The 23788-nt window shown below is 51.7% G+C and overlaps 2 protein-coding genes across 20 annotated transcripts in view; one reads left to right on the forward strand and one right to left on the reverse strand.

The window, feature by feature from the left end:
• Positions 1-23788, forward strand: part of C1H1orf159 (chromosome 1 C1orf159 homolog) — a 26591-nt gene continuing 2803 nt past the window's right edge. For 3 of the 17 annotated variants that reach the window (XR_010837858.1, XM_067019830.1, XM_067019855.1), the window contains exons 1-8: positions 30-45; positions 1152-1396; positions 17188-17226; positions 17313-17401; positions 18925-19000; positions 21598-21684; positions 22016-22081; positions 23467-23601. Coding sequence is in view for 15 of the 17 variants with exons in the window: in XM_067019830.1 (XP_066875931.1) it covers positions 1270-1396; positions 17188-17226; positions 17313-17401; positions 18925-19000; positions 21598-21684; positions 22016-22081; positions 23467-23601 (619 nt within the window). In the remaining 2 variants the exon portion in view is untranslated. Of the gene's footprint in view, positions 46-203; positions 708-1151; positions 1397-10326; positions 10741-14740; positions 17227-17312; positions 17402-18924; positions 19001-21597; positions 21685-22015; positions 23602-23788 lie in introns of those variants that run through there. The other 14 variants (XM_067019908.1, XM_067019918.1, XM_067019825.1 and 11 more) reach the window with 14 other exon arrangements.
• LOC131757773 (tyrosine-protein phosphatase non-receptor type 11-like) overlaps positions 19267-23788 on the reverse strand; it is a 27088-nt gene continuing 22566 nt past the window's right edge. Inside the window, exons 16-17 of one of the 3 annotated variants that reach the window (XR_010837842.1) lie at positions 23456-23725; positions 19267-23174 (exon numbers count right to left, since the gene is read on the reverse strand). The gene's annotated coding sequence lies outside the window, so the exon portion shown is untranslated. The remainder of the gene's footprint in view (positions 23175-23455; positions 23726-23788) is intronic. The other 2 variants (XR_010837844.1, XR_010837843.1) reach the window with 2 other exon arrangements.

Consider the following 23788-nt stretch of genomic DNA (forward strand, 5'->3'; position numbering starts at 1 on the left):
CCTGGAGGGCGGGGGTTACGAAAGAGGAACCCGAAGGGCGCGGGGGTGAGTGTGGGGCCGGGGGCGGGCGCGCGGGGGGGAGGGCGGGGGCAGCCCTCGGGGTGCGTACACTGGGCCGGGCGGGGCGCGGCGGGGCGCGGCGGAGGGCGCGGGGTCCGGCCGCCTTGCTCCTCCGCGCACCCCGCCGGCCCGGCCGCGCCGGAGGGCCCGCGGGTGGATATATCGCCCCCACAGTGTGCAGTCTGGTCCAGCAGGGTCTGTGTGCGTCGTCACCAGGACGATTTAATTGACGCTTTAGTTTCGGTTTAATTGAGACCGGGGTTCGGACGTGCGTATCACAGCGTTTCAAGGAGCAGCGTTCGAGCCAACGCAGCTTCTCGGTGCCCGAGCGCCAGGGTGGCCCTTTTGTCCTGTTCCCCGGGCCCCTGCGGGGCCGGGGGCAGAGCTGGGCCCCGTGCTTCTCTGCTCCTCCCCGCGCCCCCGTAGCAGCCTGTGTTAGCCAGAGTCTGAACGGCCACGGTGATCTCAAGAGCTCCTAGAAGGAAATCAAACCTGGGTTTTCCGGAAAGTTTCTCTTCCTGGCACACGCTCACCCCACCTGGCCCTGGGCGCTCCTCCTAAAGGCGGAGCAGCCGCGGCTCGAGGGTGCTCACCCCCGCACCCCGAGGGCGCCGCCCGCCCCTCCCTGCATCGCCCTGTGCCGCGAGGTAAGCTGTGATTTGTCGTGTAATTCACTTGAAGAACGACCTCTGGTCACCACAGCACTGGGAATCCCGCGTCCCCAAGGTCAAGGTCCTCCCAGGTGGGCTCCAAGGGTCCAACCGGCAGCTACGTCTCGGGGCTGCCGAGGCCCCCGAGCCGTAAGTGTCAGCAGCCGGGAGTGTGTCCTTTAGGTCGGTCAGATCGTTCACTGCGCTGATCTTCCTTGAGCTTGGGGGGATTTTCAGAATGGGAAGCAGGAGAATGAGGTCCGCGGTTCTCATATTGCCCGTTGGCGCCCTTTGCTCGCTGAGAGGCTGACTGGAGGTACCCGCACGGAGGCGCTGGAGATGCAGCGGGCCCTCCTGCGTTGTGCTCGACGGTGGAAGAAGGAAAGGGCAGCACACGTGAACTGTGAAGTTGGTGACCACCTGCCCTTCTCCCCTCTCCAGCCACAGCTGCCCGCAAGGCTGGAAGATCACGTCCGCCCCCTGCCGTGGTCACCCGGGCAGGGCCTCCTGTCGGAGAGCTGTTTATGTGGTTTTCTGGCCCAGCACCCAACAGCTATTGATGGACCAGAATAATTCCACCCCCACCCCACCCCGTTACCTGACGTGTTACTTGTTCAGAATCACAGTGACTTCTTTCTTGAAACCAATGCTTCTAAGGAAAAATGAGAGTCATGAAAGAACACATGGTACAATTTAAATTCTCACCATACTTTTCATTACCTTGTAGAAATTTTTGGACCCAATTCCTTAGATTTTTGGCTCCAATAGGATTTTCAAAATAGAAAAGGAATTGCATTTATTCAGTTTGTGATTATATATAATCCACATAAGTGAAGTGCATAGGTTCAGTTTGCCCAGTTTTGACAAATGTATGTAGCTGTGTAACTTGCACACTGTCATGATAGAGCACATTTCTGTCATCCCTAAAGGTTCCCTCATGTGGTGTCCCCCGAATCCTTGTGTCGAAGCCCTGCCCCCCAGCGTGATGCTGTCTGCAGGTGGGGCCTCGAGGAGGTGATCAGGGTGAGGGGGGCCATGAGGGGATTGGTGCCCTGATAACAAGAGGAAGGCAGAGACCCCCCCTCCCTGCTCGCACACCAAGACAAGGCCAGCAGGACCCTGAGAAGGCGGCCGTCTGCAGGCCGGGAAGGGCCCTCACCAGAGGCCGGATCTGCCGGCACCTGGACCTTGGGCCTCGCAGCCCCGGTGCTGTGAGGAACAATGTGTGTCTAAGCTGCCCTGGGCCGACTGAGACCTCGTAAGCCTTCCCAGCCCTGTTCCCCAGAAGCCGGCCTAGTTCTGATTTCTGCCACATTCCTTCATGGTGTTGTGTTAGACTCCGTGGTCTGTGGAGTGCCTTGGCTGTCCACAGCTCAATGCCCGACCTGGGACGGCACTTGAGTGGGTTCCTGGCATTGTCTTGGGTGATGGAGTTATGCACATTCTTGCACTTGTGTTCTGTGGGCGTGAGACTGCTGTTGTGGGGCCTGGTGGGCAGGGCGGTGTTCACTAGTGTCTTCCATCTGCATCTCCTTGAGCAGTGATGCTGGGCATGCATCCATCTGCGACACCCGCTCGAAGCATCTGATCAAGTTTTTTGCCTTTTTTAATTTAAAATTTTTTTTTAATATTTATTTTTTAAATTTATTTTTGGCTGTGTCTCAGTTGCGGCACATGGGATCTTCCTTGCAGCATGCGGGATCCTCCGCTGTGGCACGTGGGCTTCTCTCTAGTTGTGGCACGCAGGCTCTACGGCACATGGGCTCTGTAGTTGCAGCACGTGGGCTCTCTAGTTGTGGGCCATGCGCTCAGTAGTTGCCCCGCAGCATGTGGGATCTTAGTTTCCCAACCAGGGATCAAACCCTCGTCCCATGCATTGGAAGGTGGATTCTTAACCACTGGACCACCAGGAAAGTCCCCTGCCTTTAAAAAAAATTATCAAGTTGTAGAGACTTCCCTGGTGGCACAGTGGTAAAGAACCTGCCTGCCATTGCAGGGGACACGGGTTCGATCCCTGGTCTGGGAAGATCCCACATTCCGTGGAGCAACAAGCCCATGTGCCACAACTACTGAGCCTGCGTGCCATAATTACTGAAGCCCACGAGCCTAGAGCCCATGCTCTGCAAGAGAAGCCACCACAATGAGAAGCCCGCACACCGCAACGAAGAGTAGCCCCCGCTCGCCGCAACTAGAGAAAGCCCGCGCGCAGCAACGAAGACCCAACGCAGCCAAAAATAAATAAATAAAACAAAATTATAAAAATCATCAAGTTGTAATTTCCTCTAGGTCTTCTGGATAGAAGCCATGTCAGATATATATATGTATATATATATAGAGAGAGTGTTACCTCCCATTGTTTGACTTGCCTATTCGCATCATTAATAGCGTCTTTTAAAAATTAAACTCTTTTGGAGTGGTTTTAGGTTTACAGAAAGATGCAGACCGAGGCGCACTTGTGGAAACCGAGGCGCCCCGGTGCCCCGTTACCGTTGCCCGCGCTCGCTCCAGGCTGCAGGTCACGCGCTGCCTCAGGGCCCGCTTTCTGCCCGGGGTCCCATCCGGGAGCCTACTTGTTCGTGGCCTTGACGGTTTTGAGGAGGACTGCTCAGGTGTTTTGTAGCATGTCCCTGGTTTGGGGTTTGTCTGCTGTGTTTCCTCCTGGTTAGACAGGGATTGTGGTTTTTGGAAAGAAGACCCCAGAGGTGAGGTGGCGCTCTCGTCACATCGCGTCAGGGCACCTGACTTCGCACGGCGTCACGGTGGGGGGGCCGTCGGCCTGCTCTCCTGGCCCAGGGGGTATCTGCCAAGGAGTGTGGCTCCTTGTCCTGGCCTCCCGTCTCTTTGGCAGCCACTCGGGGCAGCCCACCCTCCCGGGGGTGGGAGCGGAGCTCAGGGGAAGACCCGCCGAGGGTCTGGGATCCCGTAAGGAGGATGGGCTCGTGGGCGTTGCCTGCGCTTTGGTGCGGACGCAGCTCCGCGCTGTCGGCTTGGCTGCTCACCTCGTTCCAGCCTTGGCCGCCGGGACCTGTCGTCGTCCTCCCCTCCCTCACCCCGCCCCTTGTTGGGAGCGCTTCCTTCCCTCCTTGCACCGCCAGCCACTCCAGCTTCACTTCATCTTGCGTGTTCCTGCCTCAGCCCTAGAATCACCCAGTTCTCCGGGGAGCGCTGCTTCGTTTCACGGGAGAGTGGGAGTTAGAAACCAGGACCCGGCAGCGGGTGTGGGCGCTGCTGCTGGGGTGGCATTGACTGTAGGCCTCTTAGCAGATAGCTAACTGTGTATCTGTTCACCTGTGTGTCTGTAACAAAAGTGCTTATATGTAACCTTCTCACTGCCGTCGCCATCATTTTCTTATTTGCCCCACCCCAGTGTACATAGAAAGCAGGTTCAGAATTGTTCACCCATATACCTCTCCACTCTGAGAAACAAATTTATCACCTTGAGAACCATGTTTATATTTGGTTTCTTCTTATCGTTGGTCTTACAGTTCCCAGTCAAAACACTGGCTTCCTGTCCCCTTCAGTGTGTTGGTGTCACACGTTGTGATACAGTTAGATTCAGTGGTCACAGTCTGCTTTCCATCCTGACATCCCTGACATTCTGGTGGGTGGTGTTGATTTTTTTGCGTGTATTAAAGTCTACTTTCTGTGATATATCATTCTATGGATTTTGGCAAATGCATAGAGTTTATATCCACCATAATGGTGTATTTTCATGAGCAGAAGTTTTTAATATTGATGAAGTTTAGTTTATCAATTGTTTTTCTTTTTTGGCTCATGCTTTCTGTGTTCTATTTAAAATTCTTTGCCTAACCAAAAGCCACAGAGATAGTCTCCTGTAGTTTCTTGTAGAAGGTTTATAGATTCAGTTTTGTGTTTAGCTCCATGAGCCATCTCTAATTAATTTTTCATGTGATGTGAGTCTAGTAGTTTCACTTTTTATTCCACGTAAGTAACCAGCTGTCCCAGCACCAATTCTTGAAAAAAACGTTCTTTTCTCCATTGAATTGCTTTGGCATCTTATCAAAAAGCATTTGACTGTGTTTGTGAAGATCTCTATTCTGTTACATTGGTCTATCTGTTCATCAGTCCACACTGTCTTGTGACTTTATAATAAGTCTTCAGGTAAGGCAGTGTAAGTCCTCTGTGCTTGTGCTTTTATTTTTTTTAATTTTAATTTTTTTACTTTTTGGCCGCACCCCGTGGCATGTGGGATCTTAGTGCCCCGATCAGGGATCGAACCTGCACCCCCTGCGTTGAAGGCTTGGAGTCTTAACCACTGGACCACCAGGGAAGTCCCACTTGTTCTTTTTAAAAATTGCTCTGGCTATTCTAGGTTCTTTGTATTTTCATATACATTTAAGAATCAGGTTGTCAGTTCCTCAAAAAAAAAAAAAGCCTGCTGTAATTTTGATTGTGATTATATTAAATATTGGGTCAATTTGGGGAGAAATTAATCTTAGTAATATTGAGTCCTCTAATCCATTCACATGGATGAATGGAGATACACACATGTATGCGTGTGTATTCATGTTGATATATATATACCCTTATTGTATGTCTTTCCATTATTTGGATCTTGAACAACTCTCAGCAGTTTTATCTTTTTCTGTGTACAGGTCTTACACATCTTTTATTAAGTTTATCCCCACAAACAGACTGTTTAGAATGCCATTGTAAATGATATTTATTTAAGTTTCATTTTCCAATTACTTGTTGCTAGTATATAGACATGACAGTTGGTTTTGCATATTGACTTTATATTCTTGCAACATTGCTGAATTCACCTGCAAATTATAGTAGGTTTTTAAGATTTCCTAGGATTTTCCATGTGAACAGCCATGCCGTGTGCACAGAGGCACGATCACTCCTCTTTCTAACCTTGTGGCTTTTGCTTTGTTTTCTGTCGTCATTGCACTGGCTTGAGCCACAGGACAGTGTTGACTAGACGTGCTAAGGCTGGGTGGCCTTGGCCTCTTCACTGTTACTATGGCATCAGCTGTGGGGTTTTTGGAGATGCCCTGCCTCACGCTGAGGGTGTCTCCTATTTTCAGTTTGCTAAGAGTTATCATGAATGGGCCTGAAATTTTGTCAAATCCTTGTTTTGCATCTGCTGAAATGGTTGCATGGGTTTTTTTCCCTCTTTATTAAAGTGGTTGATTGCATTGACTGGTTTTTGTATGTTAGGTCAATCTTTTTTTTCCCCCGAAGTTACAAAGACTTTTTAAAAAAAAATGTTCATTTATTTATTTTTAAATTTTATTTTTGGCTGCGTTGGGTCTTAGTTGCCCTGCGGCATGTGGGATCTTAGTTCCCCAACCAGGGATTGAATCCGTGTCCCCTGCGTTGGAAGGCGGATTCTTCACCACTGAACCACCAGGGAAGTCCTACATTAAGTCAATCTTATGTTCCTGGAAGAAACTCATTTGGTCGTGTTCTGTCACCTTTCTGTGTTTTACTGAATGCAGTTTGCTAATGTTTTGTTAGAGTTTGGGGTCTGTATTCATGAGGGATGTTAGTCTGCATTTTTTCCCTCGTAATGTCCTTGTCTGGATTTCTGTCGGGGTTATGCTGGCCTATGTTTGAGTCTTGCTTGGTGGCCTTATAAACGAGCTAGGACAGGTTCCCTTCCCCTTTGGTTTCTGAAGGACTTTGTTTAGTATTGGTATTAGTTCTTCCTTAGTTTTTTGGTAGACTTCACTAGTGAAGCTGTCTGGGTTCACTGTTTTCTTTGTGGGAAGTTTTACAAATATTAATTCAATTTCTTTCCTTTCATCTTAGTTCAAATTATTTCCTTTCATCTGCCTAATACGGTTGAATTCACTCTTGTTTTTCTCTCTTCTTAAGACGGAAGCACAGGGCAGTGATTTCACACTTGTCTGCATCTCTTACACAGCCATTAAAAACTATAACTTTCTTCTTAAGCGCTGCTTTAGTTTCCTACACAAAATCTGATAGGTCGCACTTTATCTTCCTGTTAAAAATATTTTAAAACTTCCTATGTTTGATCCACGAGTTATATAGAAGTCTGTTGTTTAATTTACGAGTATTTGGAGATTTTCTAAATATCTTTTGTTACTGATTTCTAATATAATTCCATTTAGTCAGAGAATATACTCTGTATGATTTTCACCCTTTGAATTTGTTGATACTTGTTTTATGGTCAAACATATGGTCTGTTAGTGCATATTTTGTTTGCACTTAAGAAGAGTGTGTGTTATACTTTTTTTGAGTGTCATATTCTGTAATTGTCAGTTGAGTCAAATATTGCCCCAATTTTTTTTTTTTTCTTTGGCGGGTACGCAGGCCTCTCACTGTTGTGGCGTCTCCCGTTGCGGAGCACAGGCTCCGGACGCGCAGGCGCAGCGGCCACGGCTCACGGGCCCAGCCGCTCCGCGGCACGTGGGATCCTCCCAGACCGGGGCACGAACCCGCGTCCCCTGCATCGGCAGGCGGACTCTCAAGCACTGCGCCACCAGGGAAGCCCTGCACAAATCTTTTATATCCTTACTCTTTTTTTTTTTTTTGGTCTACTTGTTCAATCAGTTATTGAAAGAGGGATATTAAAGTTTCCAATCACAGCTGTGGATTTGTCGTTTTCCTTTTAGTTCTTTCAACTTCATGTATTTGCAAGGTTTTATTCAGTACATAGAAATCAATACAAGATGATTGATTTATCTTGTTGATGAATTTACTCTCTTATTGTTGTGAAAGATCGAAGTCTACTTTGTTCTTATACTCAGTAATTGCATTTCCATCCTGTGCTTTCAGTGTTCTGTGTCTTTATGTATGAAGCTTGTCTGTTATAAAGTGCATATCATTTGGTCTTGCTTTTTATCCAATCTGACGATCTCTACTTTTCAAAAAAATAACTACCATCTATTGAGGCACTTTATATGCATTATGTAATTTCATTTTTTCCAGATTTTTTTTATTGTAGTAAAATAAACATAACATGAAATTTACCATTTTAACCATATTAAAGTATATAGCCTGTAGCATTAAGTGTATTTATGATGTTGTACAACACTTACCACCATCCGCCTCTGGAACTTTCTCATCTTCCCAAACTGAAACTCTGTCCCCATTAAACACTAACTCCCATCACCTTCCCCAGCCCTGGCACCCACCCTCCTACTTTTTGTCTCTGTGGATCTGACGATCCTAGGGACCTCATATAAGTGGAATCATACATTTTTTGTCCTCTTGTAGACTGGCTTATTTCACTTAGTATAATGTCACCCATGTTATAGCAGGTGTCAGAATTTCCTCCTTTTTAAGGCTGAATAACATTCCATTGTATGGATGGATGACATTTTGTTTATTCACTCATTGGTCAATGGATATTTGGGTTGCTTCCACTTTTTTTTTTTTTCTTGGCTATTGTGAATAATGCTGCTGTGGACACTGGTGTACAAATATCTCTTAAAGATCCTGTTTTTGGTTCTTTTGAGTATATAATCAGAAGTGGAATTGCTGAATCATATGGTAATGCTGCACCACTTTCCATTTCCACCAGCAGCAGACACGGGTTCAGATTTCTTCACATTCATTGTTTCTGGGTTTTTTGTTTGTTTTTTAAAAATATTTATTTATTTATTTAATTTACTTGGCTGTGCCAGGTCTTAGTTGTGGCATGTGGGATCTAGTTCCCTGACCAGGGATCAAACCCAGGCCCCCTGCATTGGAAGCATGGAGTCTTAGCTGCTGGACCACTAGCGAAGTCCCAGTTGTTTCTGTTTTTTTGATAGTAGCCATCCTCATGGGTGTGGAGTAGTATATTTGCTGCATTTCCCTAATGATTAGTGATGTTAATCTCTACTTTTTGATGGAGTATTTAGTCTGTTTACATTTAGTGCGGTTATTAGAGTGTTTGGGTTTAAATCTACCATCTTGATGTTTGATTTCTATTTTTCCATCTGTTTCTCCTTTCCTCCCTTTTTTTTTTTTGGTGAATCAAGTTTTTAAAATTCTGTTTTATGTCCTTTATTGACTCTTAGTTCTGCCCTTTTGTGTTATTTTATAGTGGTTCCTATAGAGATTAAATATGTGTGTTTAGGGCTTCCCTGGTGGCGCAGTGGTTGAGAGTCCGCCTGCTGTTGCCGGGTACACGGGTTCGTGCCCTGGTCTGGGAGGATCCCACATGCCGCGGAGCGGCTGGGCCCGTGAGCCATGGCCGCTGAGCCTGCGCGTCCGGAGCCTGTGCTCCGTAACGGGAGAGGCCTCAGCAGTGAGAGGCCCGCGTACCGCAAAAAAAAAAAAAAAAAAAAAAAAAAGTGTGTTTAATTTATCACGGCCTCTACCTTAAAAGGTGATCCTCTACTTCTAGTGCTCTTGGCCACATATATTTTACTTCTTGTGCTAGAACATTCTACAACAGTTTTTATCTTTACTTTAGCTAATAGTCTTTAAAAATAGTTAGAGGTGTATTACATTTAATTGTTAAAGTCTTGGATGCCTTTGTTTACCAAATTGAGAATTTCTGGGTCCAGTGGCTAGGACTCTGTGCTCTCACTGCCGAGGGCCTGGGTTCAGTCCCTTGTCGGGGAACTAAAATCCCACAAGCCTCCCAGTGCAGGCAAAAAAAAAAAAAGAGAATTTCTGTAGAACTGCACTGTACTTGGCTAGACATGCCAAATGTATGAGTATGAGTTGAACGTTGTAAAACAAGCAGTACTCACCGGCTCCTGTAGAAAACCCTCAGACCCCAGGTCAGTGTGGGGGGTAGGTAGAGGCTCTGGAGCCAGGGGCCTGGCCAGTCCTCACCCTGCCGTATACTCGCTGTGCCGTGTACTTGCTGTGTGATCTTGTGCAAGCCTGTTTTCTCCTCTTAAAAGGGGTCGAGGGACTTCCCTGGTGGTGCAGTGATTAAGAATCCACCTTCCAATGCAGGGGACATGGGCTCGAGCCCTGGTCCGGGAAGATCCCACATGCTGCAAAGCAACTAAGCCCGTGCGCCACAACTAATAAGCCTGCACTGTAGAGCCTGTGAGCCACAACTCCTGAGCCTGTGTGCCACAACTGCAGAATCCTGCGCACCTAGAGCCGTGCACCGCAACAAGAGAAGCCACCACAATGAGAAGCCCGCGCACCGCAACAGAGAGTAGCCTCTGCTCACCGCAACTAGAAAAAGCCCACGCGCAGCGACGAAGACCCAACTCAGCCAAAAATAAATAATAAAATAAAATAAATTAATTTTTAAAAAAGGGGGGTTGATAATAGGCACTGTTGGGAGGGTAAACTGAGTTAATATGAGTGAATAACTCAGAGTGGTGCTTGGCGCACAGCAAGTGCCGTATAATTGCTGTTCTTGCTGTTGTCACAGAGTGAGCAGGTTCATATCCCTTGGAAATCCAGGCTCTGCAGCAAAAGGAGACTTTTTCATCCTGTGCAAACGAACATGGGCATGAAAGTCCAGCCCTAGCTGTGTATGTGACAAACCTCTAAGGTGTGAAATTACTTTTCATAGGAGAATAAACCTCAGATTATTAATTTGATCATTCTTTGGGGAATGTTTTAAAGATGAAAGGGGCTACTAAAATAATGTTAAGTATAACTTATTATCTTAAATTTATCTTTTTGCAACTGGATTCACGTTGTTATCCAAGAAGAGTGTTTTAGCATCCATCCCCATTTGCTTCCCTGAGGCCGAAAATTTTTGCCCAGTGGGGATGAGGCTCTGGTGGCACTGCAGTTCTCTCCGAGTGCTCTGTTAGAGGCCAAAAAAAAAATTAAAAAATCTTGGCGGAAGCCAGAGAAAAACAAGACTACATACACACAGCATCGCAAAGACTAGAAACTTATCATCAGAAGGCAAGTGGAGCTGCATCTATAAAGTTCTGGAAGAAAGATAGTCAACGCTCCAGGAGTGTGTGTTAAATACAAATATTTTCAGAAGAAGGAAAACTGATCTAATTTGTTGCCATCATCTGTGTATTGCCAGACATGCTAAAGAAAGTCTTTCCAGGCTGAAGGAAAATGATACCAGAGTGAAACTCAGGTCTTTATGAGTGAGTGATGAGCATCGAAAAGGGTAAATATCTGGGGGGAAAGTTTTCTTTCAAATACGTATTTAAAGAAAAAATCAGAACATGTCTTGGGTTTGTAATGCATACAGATGAAATACGTATGATAACTGTAGCATAAGGAACGGTGAAACGGATCTGTGGACCCGCAGGTTCTGCCTTTACATGAAGTGCTGCAGTATTAATTCTAAGTAGGCTGTGAAACAGTGGGGATGTGTGTTGTAGTCCTAGAGCAATAACCATAAAAATAATGCAGAGAATCATAACTAAAGAACCAAAAGATAAATTGAAAGGGGATTTTTAAAAAATATTCAAATAATATGAGAGAACAGAGAAATAAAACACCAGAGAGACAGCAGAAAACAAATAATAAAACGGTAGCCTTAAATCCAACCATAGCGTCATTATACATTTGCCAATGCCCAGCATCAAGAGTGATCCTAATGTAAATATGAACTTGAGGCAACAGTGATGTGTCAGTGTAGGTTCATCAGAGTACCTATCTGGGGCAGGATGTTGACAGTGGGGGAGGCTCTGCTTGTGTGGGGGCAGGGGGTGTATGGGAACTCTCTTACTTCCTGCTCAGTTTAGCTGTGAACCCAAAACTGCTCTAAAAAAAATTAAGTCTTTTATGTATTAAAACCAAGGAACAAGTAGAAAAATAATAAAATGGTAGACCTAAGTCTAACCACAGTGATAATTACATTAAATGTTAATGGACTAAACTCTCCACTTAAAAGGTAGAGATGATCAGAATGGGTAAATAAGCAAGACCCTACTACATGCTGTCTATGGGAGATTAACTTTAAATATCAAAAACACAGGTTGAAAATAAGTGAATGCAAAATGTGTATGTATACAAGTAGCATAAGAATGCTGGAATGGCTATATATATATATATATATATATATATATATATATATATATATATGGTTTTTTTTTTTTTCGCGGTATGCAGGCCTCTCACTGTTGTAGCCTCTCCTGTTGCGGAGCACAAGCTCCGGACGCGCAGGCCCAGCGGCCATGGCTCACGGGCCCAGCCGCTCTGCGGTACGTGGGATCCTCCCGGACAGGGGCACGAACCCGTGTCCTCTGCATCAGCAGGCGGACTCTCAACCACTGCGCCACCAGGGAAGCCCTGGAGTGGCTATGTTAATATCAGATAAAGTAGATTCACAATACGGAGTATTACTAAAGAGACCGAGGAAATTCTAATGATAAAGAGGTTGTTTCATCAGGAAAACATCAATTATGAATGGACCCAATAAAGGGAGTAATAAGCAATCATAGTAGGCAATTTTAGCATCTTTCTCTCACCAGTTATTAGAACAAAAGACCTAAAGAAATCAGTAAAGACAGAGAGGATTTGAACAGTGCTCCCAGGCATCTCGACCTGATTGATACTTGTGGAAAGCCACACCCATCAGAAGCAGAACACAAATTCCTTCTAAGTGCATATTCTCTAACAAAGACCAACTGCTGTGCCCTAAAACAAGTTTCTAAGAAAAGTAAAGTACAGCTGTATTTATTTGCATAGGACATGATTATTTATATAGAAGACACTAAGAAATCTGTGAAAAACCGCTAGAACTATTAAGTGAATTTAGCAGAATATCAGAACTCAAGGTTAATATGCAAATTTTACTTGTATTTTTGTATACTAACAGCAGACTGTTATGAAATGCAATTAGAGGCCACCGCAGCCCCTGGGAGCCTGGAAAAGGGGAACTGTGATCGAGTGAACGGGCTCAGTCCCGGGGGGGGGGGGGGGGGGGCGCTGCTGATGCGAGGGGTGGGTGGTGGTCCGCACCGGCCACACTGAATAAAAGCAAGAAGGACAAGACATAGTAGAATCAGACTGCGGCTGTCTGAGAGCTGGGGCCACAGAGCTTGAAATTACCCCGGAAAACCTCTGAAATGTTGGGCCCTTCACCGCTTCCTCCTAAGGACTCCAGAGGCAACACACCGTATTAAGCATGACAGTTGGCAGGTCACTGTGTATGTTTTGCAGGAGCACAGACTGAGGTGCTTCTGTTCCTCTGACCTTGAGTTAACCGTTGCTTTCCATTGTGGTCTCTTTCCCCTCAGTGTTCCTCTCCGTTCTTCACTTCTAGTCCCGCCGCCTTACCAAGCGTGACCGACTCAGGCAGGTGAATTAGACCATTTTTTCGCACTCTCTTGTCCTCCCCTGTCTGGCAGTATTACTCTGAACTTGACTGTTTTAACCTGAACCGTTCACGTGGGTTTGCAGTTCCCACGCTGCTTTTCAAACTTTCTGACGTCATGTCACCATGACAGTCAGCACTGGCTCAGGTTACCCTGTGGACATACCTCTGTTAGGACAGTTAGCACATCCGGGGCTGCCCAGCCCAAGAGGTGCAGAGCAGGTGCTCATCCGGGGCAGAGATGTGATCCCAACGGAGAAAACGTTAAAGAGCTTGGCCTGCGGTTGACTTAATACACCACTTCAAGCGTGGGGAAGCTCCTTATACAGAAGTCCTGGCTGGTGATAATCTGGCCTCAAGGAAAACAAAGGAGCAGGACGGCGTACATTGCAGACCGCTTTGCGGTTAGAACGGGGGGACATTTGATGGCGTGGGTTTTTAGCAAGAGGATGAAGTCCTGCAGTAAAGGATAGAGTGCTTCAGCCAGGGGCTAGTGAATAAAATGCTGACTCCTGGTGGCCATAAACGATGGCACCTAACGTCTGTGGCCCTACTCCTCATCTCTAAAACGACTTGGTGAGTTTCAGATTTGGCCATTTTTAAGTTTATGGGACAGATTAGGCATGACCTCTCTTGAAAGTTTCCCTGCAAGATACATGGCAGGACATGTCTTTCACTGTAACAAAATACCATTAAAAGTTGTAACTGCTGCCGTGCAACTTTTGCCTTTTAGTAGAAACTTCTATTCCTTGAACGACGTGTATTGGTGCATCTTTCTTTGCTTTTTTTCTCTTTCAAATAGAATGTTTAATGTTTGATTTGCTTATCCGTATGTCTCCTGGGAATCAGTTTGTGCCCAATACTTCCTGCTGGTTTATTTCATAGGACACTTTTAAGGAGTGAGGTTGCAGATGGGTTCACAGGTAACTTGACCTTGGAAAACTGTGGAGATTGACAGAAGGGAACTCGTCTTTGAGCACCTGTTCTCAGAGCAACATTCAAATCTGTAGAAACATACCTAGGCTCATTGGATGAACATTTAGAATTCTAGTAAATTGCTCAGAGATTCCTAGAGTTCAGTTTAGAGGATCAGACCATATGACTGTGTTGTTATTATTTTAATTTGTGTAGTGTCCAAAGTTACTTTTTAAAATATTAATTTATTTATTTTTGGCTGTGTTGGGTCTTCATTGCAGCGCATGGGCTTTCTCTAGTTGCGGCGAGCAGGGGCTACTCTTTGTTGTGATGCGTGGGCTTCTCATTGCGGTGGCTTCTCTTGTTGCGGAGATCTAGGCGTGTGGGCTTCAGTAGTTGCAGCATGCAGGCTCAGCAGTTGCGGCTCACGGGCTTAGTTGCTCCGCGGCGTGTGGGATCTTCCCAGACCAGGGCTCGAACGCGTGTCCCCTGCATTGACAGGCGGCTTCCTACCCACTGCGCCCCCAGGGAAGCCCCCAAAGTTATGTTTTAAAAAGTGTTCGTGCTTTTTGTAAAGTGATTTGCTCTAAGCACATTAAAGGTCATTCAAGTGTTGTTCAAAAAAAAAAAAAGAAATTAGAGAGTTAATTATATTTACAGTAATACCCAAAGACAAAATATTTAGTTAATATGTTTAACAAAAGATGTGTAAGAGTGCCTCTTTACTGAAAGCCACAGAACATTGCTGAGAGAAATTAAAGACGACTTGAAGGGACTTCCCTGGTGGTCCAGTGGCTAAGACTCCGCGCTCCCAATGCCGGGGGCCTGGGTTCAATTCCTGGTCAGGGAACTAGTCCCACATGCCGCAACTAAGAAAAGATCCCGCGTGCCACAACTAAGACCCGGCGCAGCCAAATAAATAAATAAATATTTTAAAAAAATGAACAAAGACAACTTGAAGAAATGGAGAGAGAGCATGTTTGTAGATTAGAAGACTCAGTATTGTTAAAATGTCAATGATCCCAGTCAAGATTCCAGAAGGCTTTTTGTAGTAATTGACAAGATGATTCTAAAACATGGAAATGCAAGTGACCTGGAATTGCCAAAGCAATTACACAAAGCAGGGCTTCACTCTACCTGACTTCAGACTTTCTGTAAAGCTTCAGTAGTTGAGACTGTGTGGTACTGGTGGCACACAGATGAATGGAACAGAACAGAAAGTCCAGAAGTAGACCCCCACACAGACAATTGATTCTCAACCAAGATGTCAAGATAATTTAATATGAAAAGGAAAGTCTTTTTAACACATGGTGCTACCACAACTGGTTATACATAGGGAAGGAAAATGAACTTGATCTTTACTTCACCCCATGACACAAAAGTAACTCAGAGAAAACACAGGAAATCCTTATGACCCTGAGGTCAAGGCAGAGATTTCTTAGGATGCAAAAAGCAAGAACCATAAAAGAAAAAATGGATGCATTCGATATTATCAAAATGAAAACATTTGTTCTTCTAAAGATACCCATTAGAAAATGAAAAGACAAGTCACAAAATGGGAGAAAATATTTACAGTACATATATCTGACAAAATACATGAAGAGTTAGCACATAATAATAGACAGATGACCCAGCCGAACAATGTGGCCCAAAGATGTGAATAGACATGTTATGAGAGATATAAGATGTGTGAATGGCTGACGAGCAGGGCAGAGGTGCTGACTATCGCTAGTTACCAGGGAAACGCAGGTTGGAACAGCAGGAGAACCGCTGCCCGCCCACCGGTGTGAGGCCACTAGCTGGCAGGGCCAGAGCAGGTGAGCCGCCCAGGGCAGCTGGGGCTGCACACGGAGCCGCTGCCCGAGAACAGCAGGGCAGCTTCCCAGAGAGTTCCCTTGACCCGGTGCTTCCACGTATTTACCCAAGAGGAAGGAAAGCAAGCGACCGTGCTGGAACTGGCCCCAGAACGTCCCCAGCAGCGTTAGCCACCAAAATGTGGAAACAGCCACACGGCCGTCAGCAGGCAGTGGGCAGGGGAAGTGTCCTCGCAGCGGATGCCACTCAGCCACCAGAGGGCAAAGTACGGAGGAATCTGAAGATCGCCGTGCTGAAGGGCAGGAGCCCGACCCAAGGTGCGCAGACAGTGTGGTCCGTTCTCCTGAAATTCCAGAAGACACCATCCACGTGCAGCGGCAGGGCTCGGCCGGGCGGGCGGGCGGGCGGGGGCCGTGGAGGGGCCGCAAGGTGTGGACACTGTACTCAGTCGTGTCCACTGAGTAGCAGACAGAGGTGTCGACTGAGACCTGATTCCTGAATCAAAGGGGTCAATGCGGCTGTGACACCAGTAGTTGCCCCCTGAGGGGATTTCACATTCTAGAAAGGGGATGGTGCCTCAGGGAAGGGCAGGTGTTTTTAACGGGGGGACTTGACGTGGCATGGGGAGGGGAGACGTCTGCTCCGTCAGCCTGGACTGGAGCCAGCACAGAGCGAATGGCAGGACAGACCCCAGCCCGGGACCCCCAGGCCCTGGGCCAGTGGGCGGAGGGGCTTCTCATCCCGCAGCCCCAAGTGTGCCCGCTCTGGAAGCTGAACCAGTCCCCCTCACGCGCAGCTCCACCCTGCAGCTGGTTTTGTTAAGAAAATCGTCTTTTTAGAGGTGACTTTTATGTGTTTGGGACAGATTATAATTGCGGTTCCCACCTTTCAGAATAAAAGCCCGACTAACGATTTACTTCTGGGGTTGTGCAGGCTGGTGTGTTCCCCCGGTTACGTTAGAAACGTGGCACCATGAGCACTGAGTCACGTGGGCTGTGGCGTTTCATGTACTTTTAGTGTTAGGAAGTTTACTTGCAGCCTGTGGTCGTATTTTGTCTGTTTGCTCTCTGGATCCATCACCCCGCCAGAAGCATCTGTACCCAGTACTGCCTGCATCATGGCTTTTACTGCCCCAGCTGGATGTTTTTCACACACCCTTCCGTGATGACAACAGGGCAAACGGCACGAGACTGTAAGACCGAGGGCCCCTGACCAGCCTGGCCGCCGCAGAGGCACCCTTGCCATTCCGTCTCTGGGTGAAAATACCGGAAACCGAGTTCGGGTCTCGTGAGGACAGGATGCGATGGCAGGCGGGAGGGCCGTCCGAGCTCTGGGGCAGGACTGGCTCACCCAGACCCCTCTGCTCAGTCCTCCTTCCCGGAAAAAGCAGTGGACGGTGGGAAACTGGCGCAGGAGTGAGTGAGTCCGTCCCGTCCTGATCCGGATGGGCTGAGCCCTGGGGGGCTCTCGATGAAAAGTGCAGTTGGACCCCAAGCCCCAGGCGTGGTTTGGCTGTGCTTGACCAGCAGCACGGCCTCACCTGTCCACCTCAATTTGCAGGCCCCGGACCGAGGGTCTGCCGGGCTCCAGGAGGGCCAGGTAAGCATCCTACGCCCTGGCCCCCGCCCGGTGCCCTGGCATGCCAGGTGTCGCCTGTGGCCACACAGCACCCCTCTCTCTTGCAGACCCTGAGCTCCAGGACATGGCGCTCCAGCGCGCCGTCCTCCTGGCCAGCCTCCTGGCGGAAGTTGCCGGTAGATCCTCAGGAAGCGCGGTGAGCACCCGCCACGCGGCTCGTCGGCTCTTCACCCAGGGGCTCGCCCTTCTGCCTTTAGGTGCCACCCTTGTCCCGGCCCCCGAGATGCTGACCGTGCCCACTGTCAGGTTCGGAGGGGCCTGTGCCTCTGGGCGGGCAGCAGACGCACAGCCCCACTCCTGGCACCTACTCCACCCTGCCCACTAGAGCCTCCTTTCCCTCTGCCTAACTGGACCTCTTTCTGGAGCTGAAATAGGGTCTCCACAGAGCTTCCCCCACTGGCACTGGCCACAGCTAGTGGGGCGGACAGAGCCACCCAGTGCAGGCTCAGACTCGGCCAGGTCATGGCTGTGCCAGGCCGGTGACGCGGGTGTGCCAGGCTGTGGTTTCTGGAGGTGCCTGGCCATGTCTGCACCCCCAGCTGCTCGTCCTCCCGGGTGGCGAGCCTTCTAGCCACTCTGCCCCTGCCGGGCTTGCAGGGACAGGATGGCCAGGCATCCCTCTCAGCCTTGGCCTCGGCGCCCTGGTGTCCAGGATGTGCCCACCATTCCTCAGTCGCCCTGAGGTGCCCCTTGCAAATCACAGTGTGCCAGTCCTGGGAAACCAGCTCGGCTGGATGGACACACGGAGCAGAGCTGCCCGGATGCCCCCTCGAGGCCCTGCTGCCGTCTGGCCTGTGAACGCAGTGCCCACACCGCCCGCTCCTGCGTGTGGGCCTGGCAGGCGTGTTTGCCCCCTGTCTGGCCTGCTGCTCTGGGCCAGACCTTTCCTCTGTGGGGGCCAAGCTGGAAACCCCGACGGAGGTGTCTGTAGACTTGCAGAAGCGTCGCAGACGCATCCAGGAACGTGGGCTGTTTGGTCGGGCGCGCACGGGCAGACACACTGTGAGGGCTGCTCACGCCTCTCACTGGGGGGCCGGGGGCCTGGATGTATCTTCCGGTTCACCGCTGCCCAGAAACCCGTGTGCTTCCTTTCATAGCAGCTCCGTCTTTTGATTTTCAAAGCCACCGGCTGCAAGTGGCGACTAATACAAATAACTTCACGGTTGAGGTGCCTGCCCTGTGCCCAGCCGTGGCCCACAAGGCGAGAGGTGGCAGCTCCTCCATGACCCAGGAGACCCCCATGAGAAAAGAGGGCCGCAGGGAGGCCCCAAGGGGAGGGTGGGCGGGCAGCGGAGGAGAGGACACCCCCTGCCCAGCGGGCTGCTCCAGCCCCCCCAGCGGAATCTCTGGGTGGCCCCGAGGGGTTCCTGCCTTTGGGAGTCCGGGCGCAGCGGAACGGGCCCTGGCAGGCCCCAGCGCGACACTTCGGTTGTTGGCTCGGTCACCAAACGCTCGCCGGACACCACGTGCTGTCCCGGGAGCGTCCTCACCTTGCTCTGGGTCAGTGAGGCACAGTCACCGGACGCTGACTACAAGAGGCCAGAGCCCCAGGTGTTGGGGTGAGCTCGCTGGGAGCCCCTCTGCGGATACCTCCCTGGACCTGGCCCGCACAAGCCGCCCGCCCGAGGGTCTGGAAACTCACCACTATCTCCCCTCTAGGGCCAGCAGCCCAAGTGTTGTGTGGACGTGGTGGACACCAACGCCACCTGCCCAGGCACTAGCCTGTGTGGCCCAGGTGAGCTTTGGCGTGAGGCAGCCTAGATGGCCTCGGGAAGGAGGGGCCAGAGGGGTAGGCAGGGGCAGCGAGGGTGATGGGGCCTCGTCCTGGCAGGTGGGGGCAGGACCCCAGGAGGACACAGTGGCTCCAGGCCTGCGGGGTGGGGGCAGGTAGGACTGCCTCTTCCCTCGCGGGGAGTTTCAGCTGGCCTGAGATAAGCTGACGCAGGACAGGAGCAGCAAAGTACAGAAATGTGTACGAGTTTTACGGGACACGGGAGGAAATGGAGTCCCAAGTAAGTGGCAGAATCTTAGCGCTTACACGTCAGGTTGAACACGGAGGCGATTGTGGGCAAGTGGCTGAAACACTGGGGCAGCCGAAGGAGGACGGGGGTGACTGTAACATGGCCGCCCAGCTCCCGTCTGCTCCTGGTTGGGGGGTGGGGGGCAGCTCCCATATGAGGTTTGGCTCCTCCCCGCTTGAAACTTTACCTTCAGAAAGTTTCACCTATTAAAAGCCAAGTTGGTAGCTGTGGAGAGATTTGGGTTAGAAGTTGTGGGATAGGAGGTTGGCGAAGCGGGGAGGAAACAGATGGAAGGGGCGGAAGAGAACCAGATAAGCACCAGCCCCCGCGTCTCACTGACCCTCAGTCCTGGGACACGCCGTCCCGTCAGACTCAGTTCAGGAAGAGGATTGTAGGTGGGGCTCCCACCATTGAGGCCTCTGTGTGGGGGCAGTAGGTGGGGAGGGGACGGCGTGGAAACCCTCGACGCAGCCCTAGTCTCTCAGGAACTTGCCCAGTGGCCCGCCGTTGGTACAACCTGTCGAGGTGATGGCCTGAAGTTCACATCAGTTTGCAGGGCTTTGGGAAACGGCACTTTTGGTTCTTGTGATTCCAAGTCAGAAGGGTGGGAGAGAAGTGGAAACGTTCGTATGGAGATTCAGAGCCAGAGAGTGGGGGAGGCTGGGAGATTTCAGTACCCGGTCCGGTTTACAGGTGGCTGGGCCTCAAGGCCGATTAGCAGGACTGGAATGTGCTCCAACAGACAGATCATAGTTTCCTGCCGAAAGGCCACTCTCTCTACAGCCATCCCCCTTCTACCAAAGAGAATCATAGTGACACTGATCGTCTTAAAAATAAGTCTAGCCTCACTAAACTTGCCTGATTGCTTAAGGAAATTTAGCCACAACAGCGATTGACCACGTAGGCTCTTTTTAAGTCTGCTTTGCTGGCCTTTTCACAGGGCCTCTCAAGTCCAGGAAGCCAAGCCAAGGACTCAGCACCAGACTTTGCCTGCAGTACCTATAGGTTTGGGCGAATTCCTCTCTTCTTGAGGTCCCCACATCCTGAGGTTCCTGGCCCTGCCAGGCGGTGGCCTTCCTTACTCACTGGGCGAGGCAGGGAACCCTGTGAGCCAGGCCCTGGGCTGTTTTTCAAGGGACTTTAAATTAAGGCTCAGCAAGGTCAGGCTTTGCTCCTTAAATCTGGTTACTGGTCCTGGCCCCCAGCTGTGCTTTGCCCCTGCACACACAGCACAGGGCCTCCTTGTGGCCAGCAGTCCTGGCAGCTTCACCAAGGAGCCCAGGTACCTTGGGGCTGTGGTGGAGGGAGCTCTCGGGAGAGTCGGTGCCTCGGCGACAGGTCTGTACCCAGGACCCCAAGTTCGTAGGCCTCCTTGAGCAGCCCCCCAGAGGTCAGCCCCTCCCAAGAAATGCCGAGTGAAGGGAAAGAGCCCAGCTACTTCAGAAGGGAAGCCCTGTTCTTATGAGAAACGAAGGCCTGTTCCTGATACTTGTACGGTTCCACGTTGGGTCTGATGTGGCCTCCTGGCACGGCGCTCGGCCCGCCTGCCCCCGTCACTCTTCAGACCCTGCCATCTGCTTGGCATCACAGCAGGGAGGCGTGCCTCTGAGGGGACCCGTTTGTGTGTACTGCGTGCTGGTCACGTCTCCACGGGCCTCCAGCACCTGCAACCGGTATCTCTCCAGTACGTTCTCTCAGCCCGTGCTACGTGCCAGGGTGTTGAGAAGAAATAAAGGTGTAAGACACAGTTTCTGCCCTTGAAGGGCCCAGCTGGCAAGGTGGACTGTCTGCAGACCACTGGCTGGCAAGAGCTGGACCACTGCCAGCTCCAGGGCCGCAGGCTGTGGGGAGGCCACTGGCCGTGGCGCTGGTCAGGGCGGGAACGCGGTTCGAGTGTGCTCGGGCCGCCCGGGGGCGGGGGCGGGCAGCACACCGGCGCAGACAGACCTTGCCCCTCGTGGCGGCCGGGTGGGAGGGCGCTGCAGCCCCTGGTGGACGTGGGAGGTGGGGCTCGCCTCTGGTCCCCTCCAGCGTGTGTACTCGGCACCTGTCGATTTCCGGTCCCCATCCGGGCCTCTGCAACCCTTTCCGAGACTCTGGCAAGGGGCCGGTGGGAATCCCTGTGCGCGAGAGGGCTGGCTGCGGTTCCCGCGGAGGCGGTTCTTGTTCTGAAATCCATCCAAGCTTCCAGAGTGGGTGAACTAGCATCCTGGAATAAATGTGGTTTTAGAGACTCAAAGCATAGCGTCCCCCGAAGGCAGCTGGCTGGCATGGGCTCGCTTTGAGCCGAGCCTCCTGTCTCCTGGCACAGGCTGTTACGGGCACCGGGCCGAGGACGGGACCGTCCGCTGCATCCGCTGCAGGAACGGAACCCACGACAGCTCCGAGTGCAGAGGCTGTACGTCCCCCGCCCCTCCCCCTGCCTGCTTGTCACCAAGGGTCCGTCCACACCTCCGAGTTCCGGAGGGAAGGGTGGGAGTTCTCATTGTCCCCACACCTGGGCCACTGTCCCTCGGCGGACGCCTCCCGGGAGCCCTCTCCCCGAGTCCCCTTGCCCCCCGGGACGGTTGTGGGGTGGGGACTGCTGTGCCCCCACAGCACCTCCCTGTCTCACATCCGGGGCATTTGGGCCCCCCAGGGGCCCTCCGCGGGGCCCCGTGCCAGGTGCAGGGCCTCACGTGGGTCCGGGCGGCCTCTGGGGCCGCACTGACTGCTCTGCTCCCCCGCAGCCGCTGCCCGGGGCGCACGCTTGCCCGCGAACAGGAACGCAGGGATGCCGGGGCGGCCGAGCTTGGGTGAGTCTCTCGGCTCACTGGACCAGTCCTGGGGGGCACGGGGGCACCATCGGAGCCATTCCCGGCGGAGACCCAACCACCGATGCCGGCCATGGCAGGCCATGTCCACAGTCAAGGGCAGGCTCCACCCTAGCCAGGAGCTCTGTACCGGGACCCAGCCCTGGTCACGGAGCAGGACCCCGGACGTTATGGAAGCTGGGGCGGCTTTGAAGTCAGGGTCTGGGGTTGATCTAAAAGGGTGGGTGCAGCTGGGGTCGCTGGGCGTGGGGCCCCCACGTGCCTCTGAACGGGCTGCACGTCTTAACCCTGTGCCTTGCTCAGAGCCCCCCCGGCCCCTTGGTCCCTGGGAGCTTAGGATGTGCAGTTCTCCACGGTGGGAGGGCATCTGAGGTCCCCTTGCACCGTCCCCAGTGGCTCTTCTAGGACACAGGTCTTGGAGGGGACTGCAGACACTGCAGGCAGGCAGACGTGCCCTCCGCACCACCTGGTCCTCAGGTGCAGACACGGGAGACGCTCTGGTCCCCTGCCTGTTCCTGCCGCCAGGCGTCCTGTCGCACCTGAGACGCTGACCGAGCCCCAGGGAGTGGCCAAGCTGCGGGGGTGTGGTGCCCAGGCCACCAGTGACCACTGCAGTCACGGCGCGGGACCTGCCCCAGGGTGTAGCCGCCTCTTCTGAGGTGACTGGGTTGCAGTGGGGGTCATGACCCCCCAGACCCTGGTCCTTCAGCAGAGGACACGTTGACCTGGACCAAGGGCTCAGGCCTTCCCTGCGAGTCTCAGGACCGGAAGCAAGTGGCCTTGTGCTGGCATGGGCCGTCCAGCAGTGTTTGGGGCAGGGTGGGCCCAGACAGCCCCAGCTTCTTGCGATGTGGGCCTGGGCCTTGCAGCAGAGGGTGGCAGATGAGGCCCCTGCAGTCCAGTGTTGAGCCCGCTTCCAGTTGGCAAGTTCGGGGTGGTGCACCTGGAACCCGTCCCTCCTGAGGCTCTAGCGTGGCCGGCCTTGTGCCTGCGTGTCAGGGTCAGAAAGGCGCTTCCCACGGGCACCTAAACGCAGAGCCTCCAGCTTGGCGTCTGCCCACCGGCCCGCCTGAACCTGTGGAGGTGGAGACGGCGGGCATCTTGGTGCTGGGAGGGCCACCCCCGGTGACAGCTGACCAGCTCCAGAGAGGCGAGGTGGGGTGTATCCATGCACCAGGGCCGTGGGGGCCCCAGAGTCTGCACTGAGTGTCAAGGGAGGAGATGGGGGGCTCGGGGGCCAGGATCACTGAACGTCTTGACAGCCCACGCCCCCGAGAACCTGAGGCCTGGGCAGTTCGAGTGCAGGGGGGACCCACACCCCTGTGTGTGAACGCCTCGGTCCCTGGCAGCCCTCACCTCGCTTGCAGGGGGCCCCCAGGTGGCAGCCTCCCTCTTCCTGGGGACGTTTCTCATCAGCTCGGGCCTCATCCTCTCCGTGGCCGCGTTCTTCTACCTCAAGCGTGCCAGTAGGCTGCCTGACGTCTTCTATGGAAGAGACAAAGGTACCCCTCCTGCCGGGTGTGCCCGGGGGCACGGAGCGGGGCTGGGGCCGAGATGCAGGTGTCCGGTGCGAGGCCGCATCTGCGGCACCCTGGAGGGGCCTGGGTTGTCACGTGGCTCTCGGGCCTGAGGATGAGAGGGGCGGTCAAGGCCTGGGAGGGCTCTGGGTTGATGTCATGGGGTCTCAGC

This window comes from Kogia breviceps, chromosome 1 (assembly GCF_026419965.1).
Source record: "Kogia breviceps isolate mKogBre1 chromosome 1, mKogBre1 haplotype 1, whole genome shotgun sequence".
Classification (NCBI taxonomy): domain Eukaryota; kingdom Metazoa; phylum Chordata; class Mammalia; order Artiodactyla; family Physeteridae; genus Kogia; species Kogia breviceps.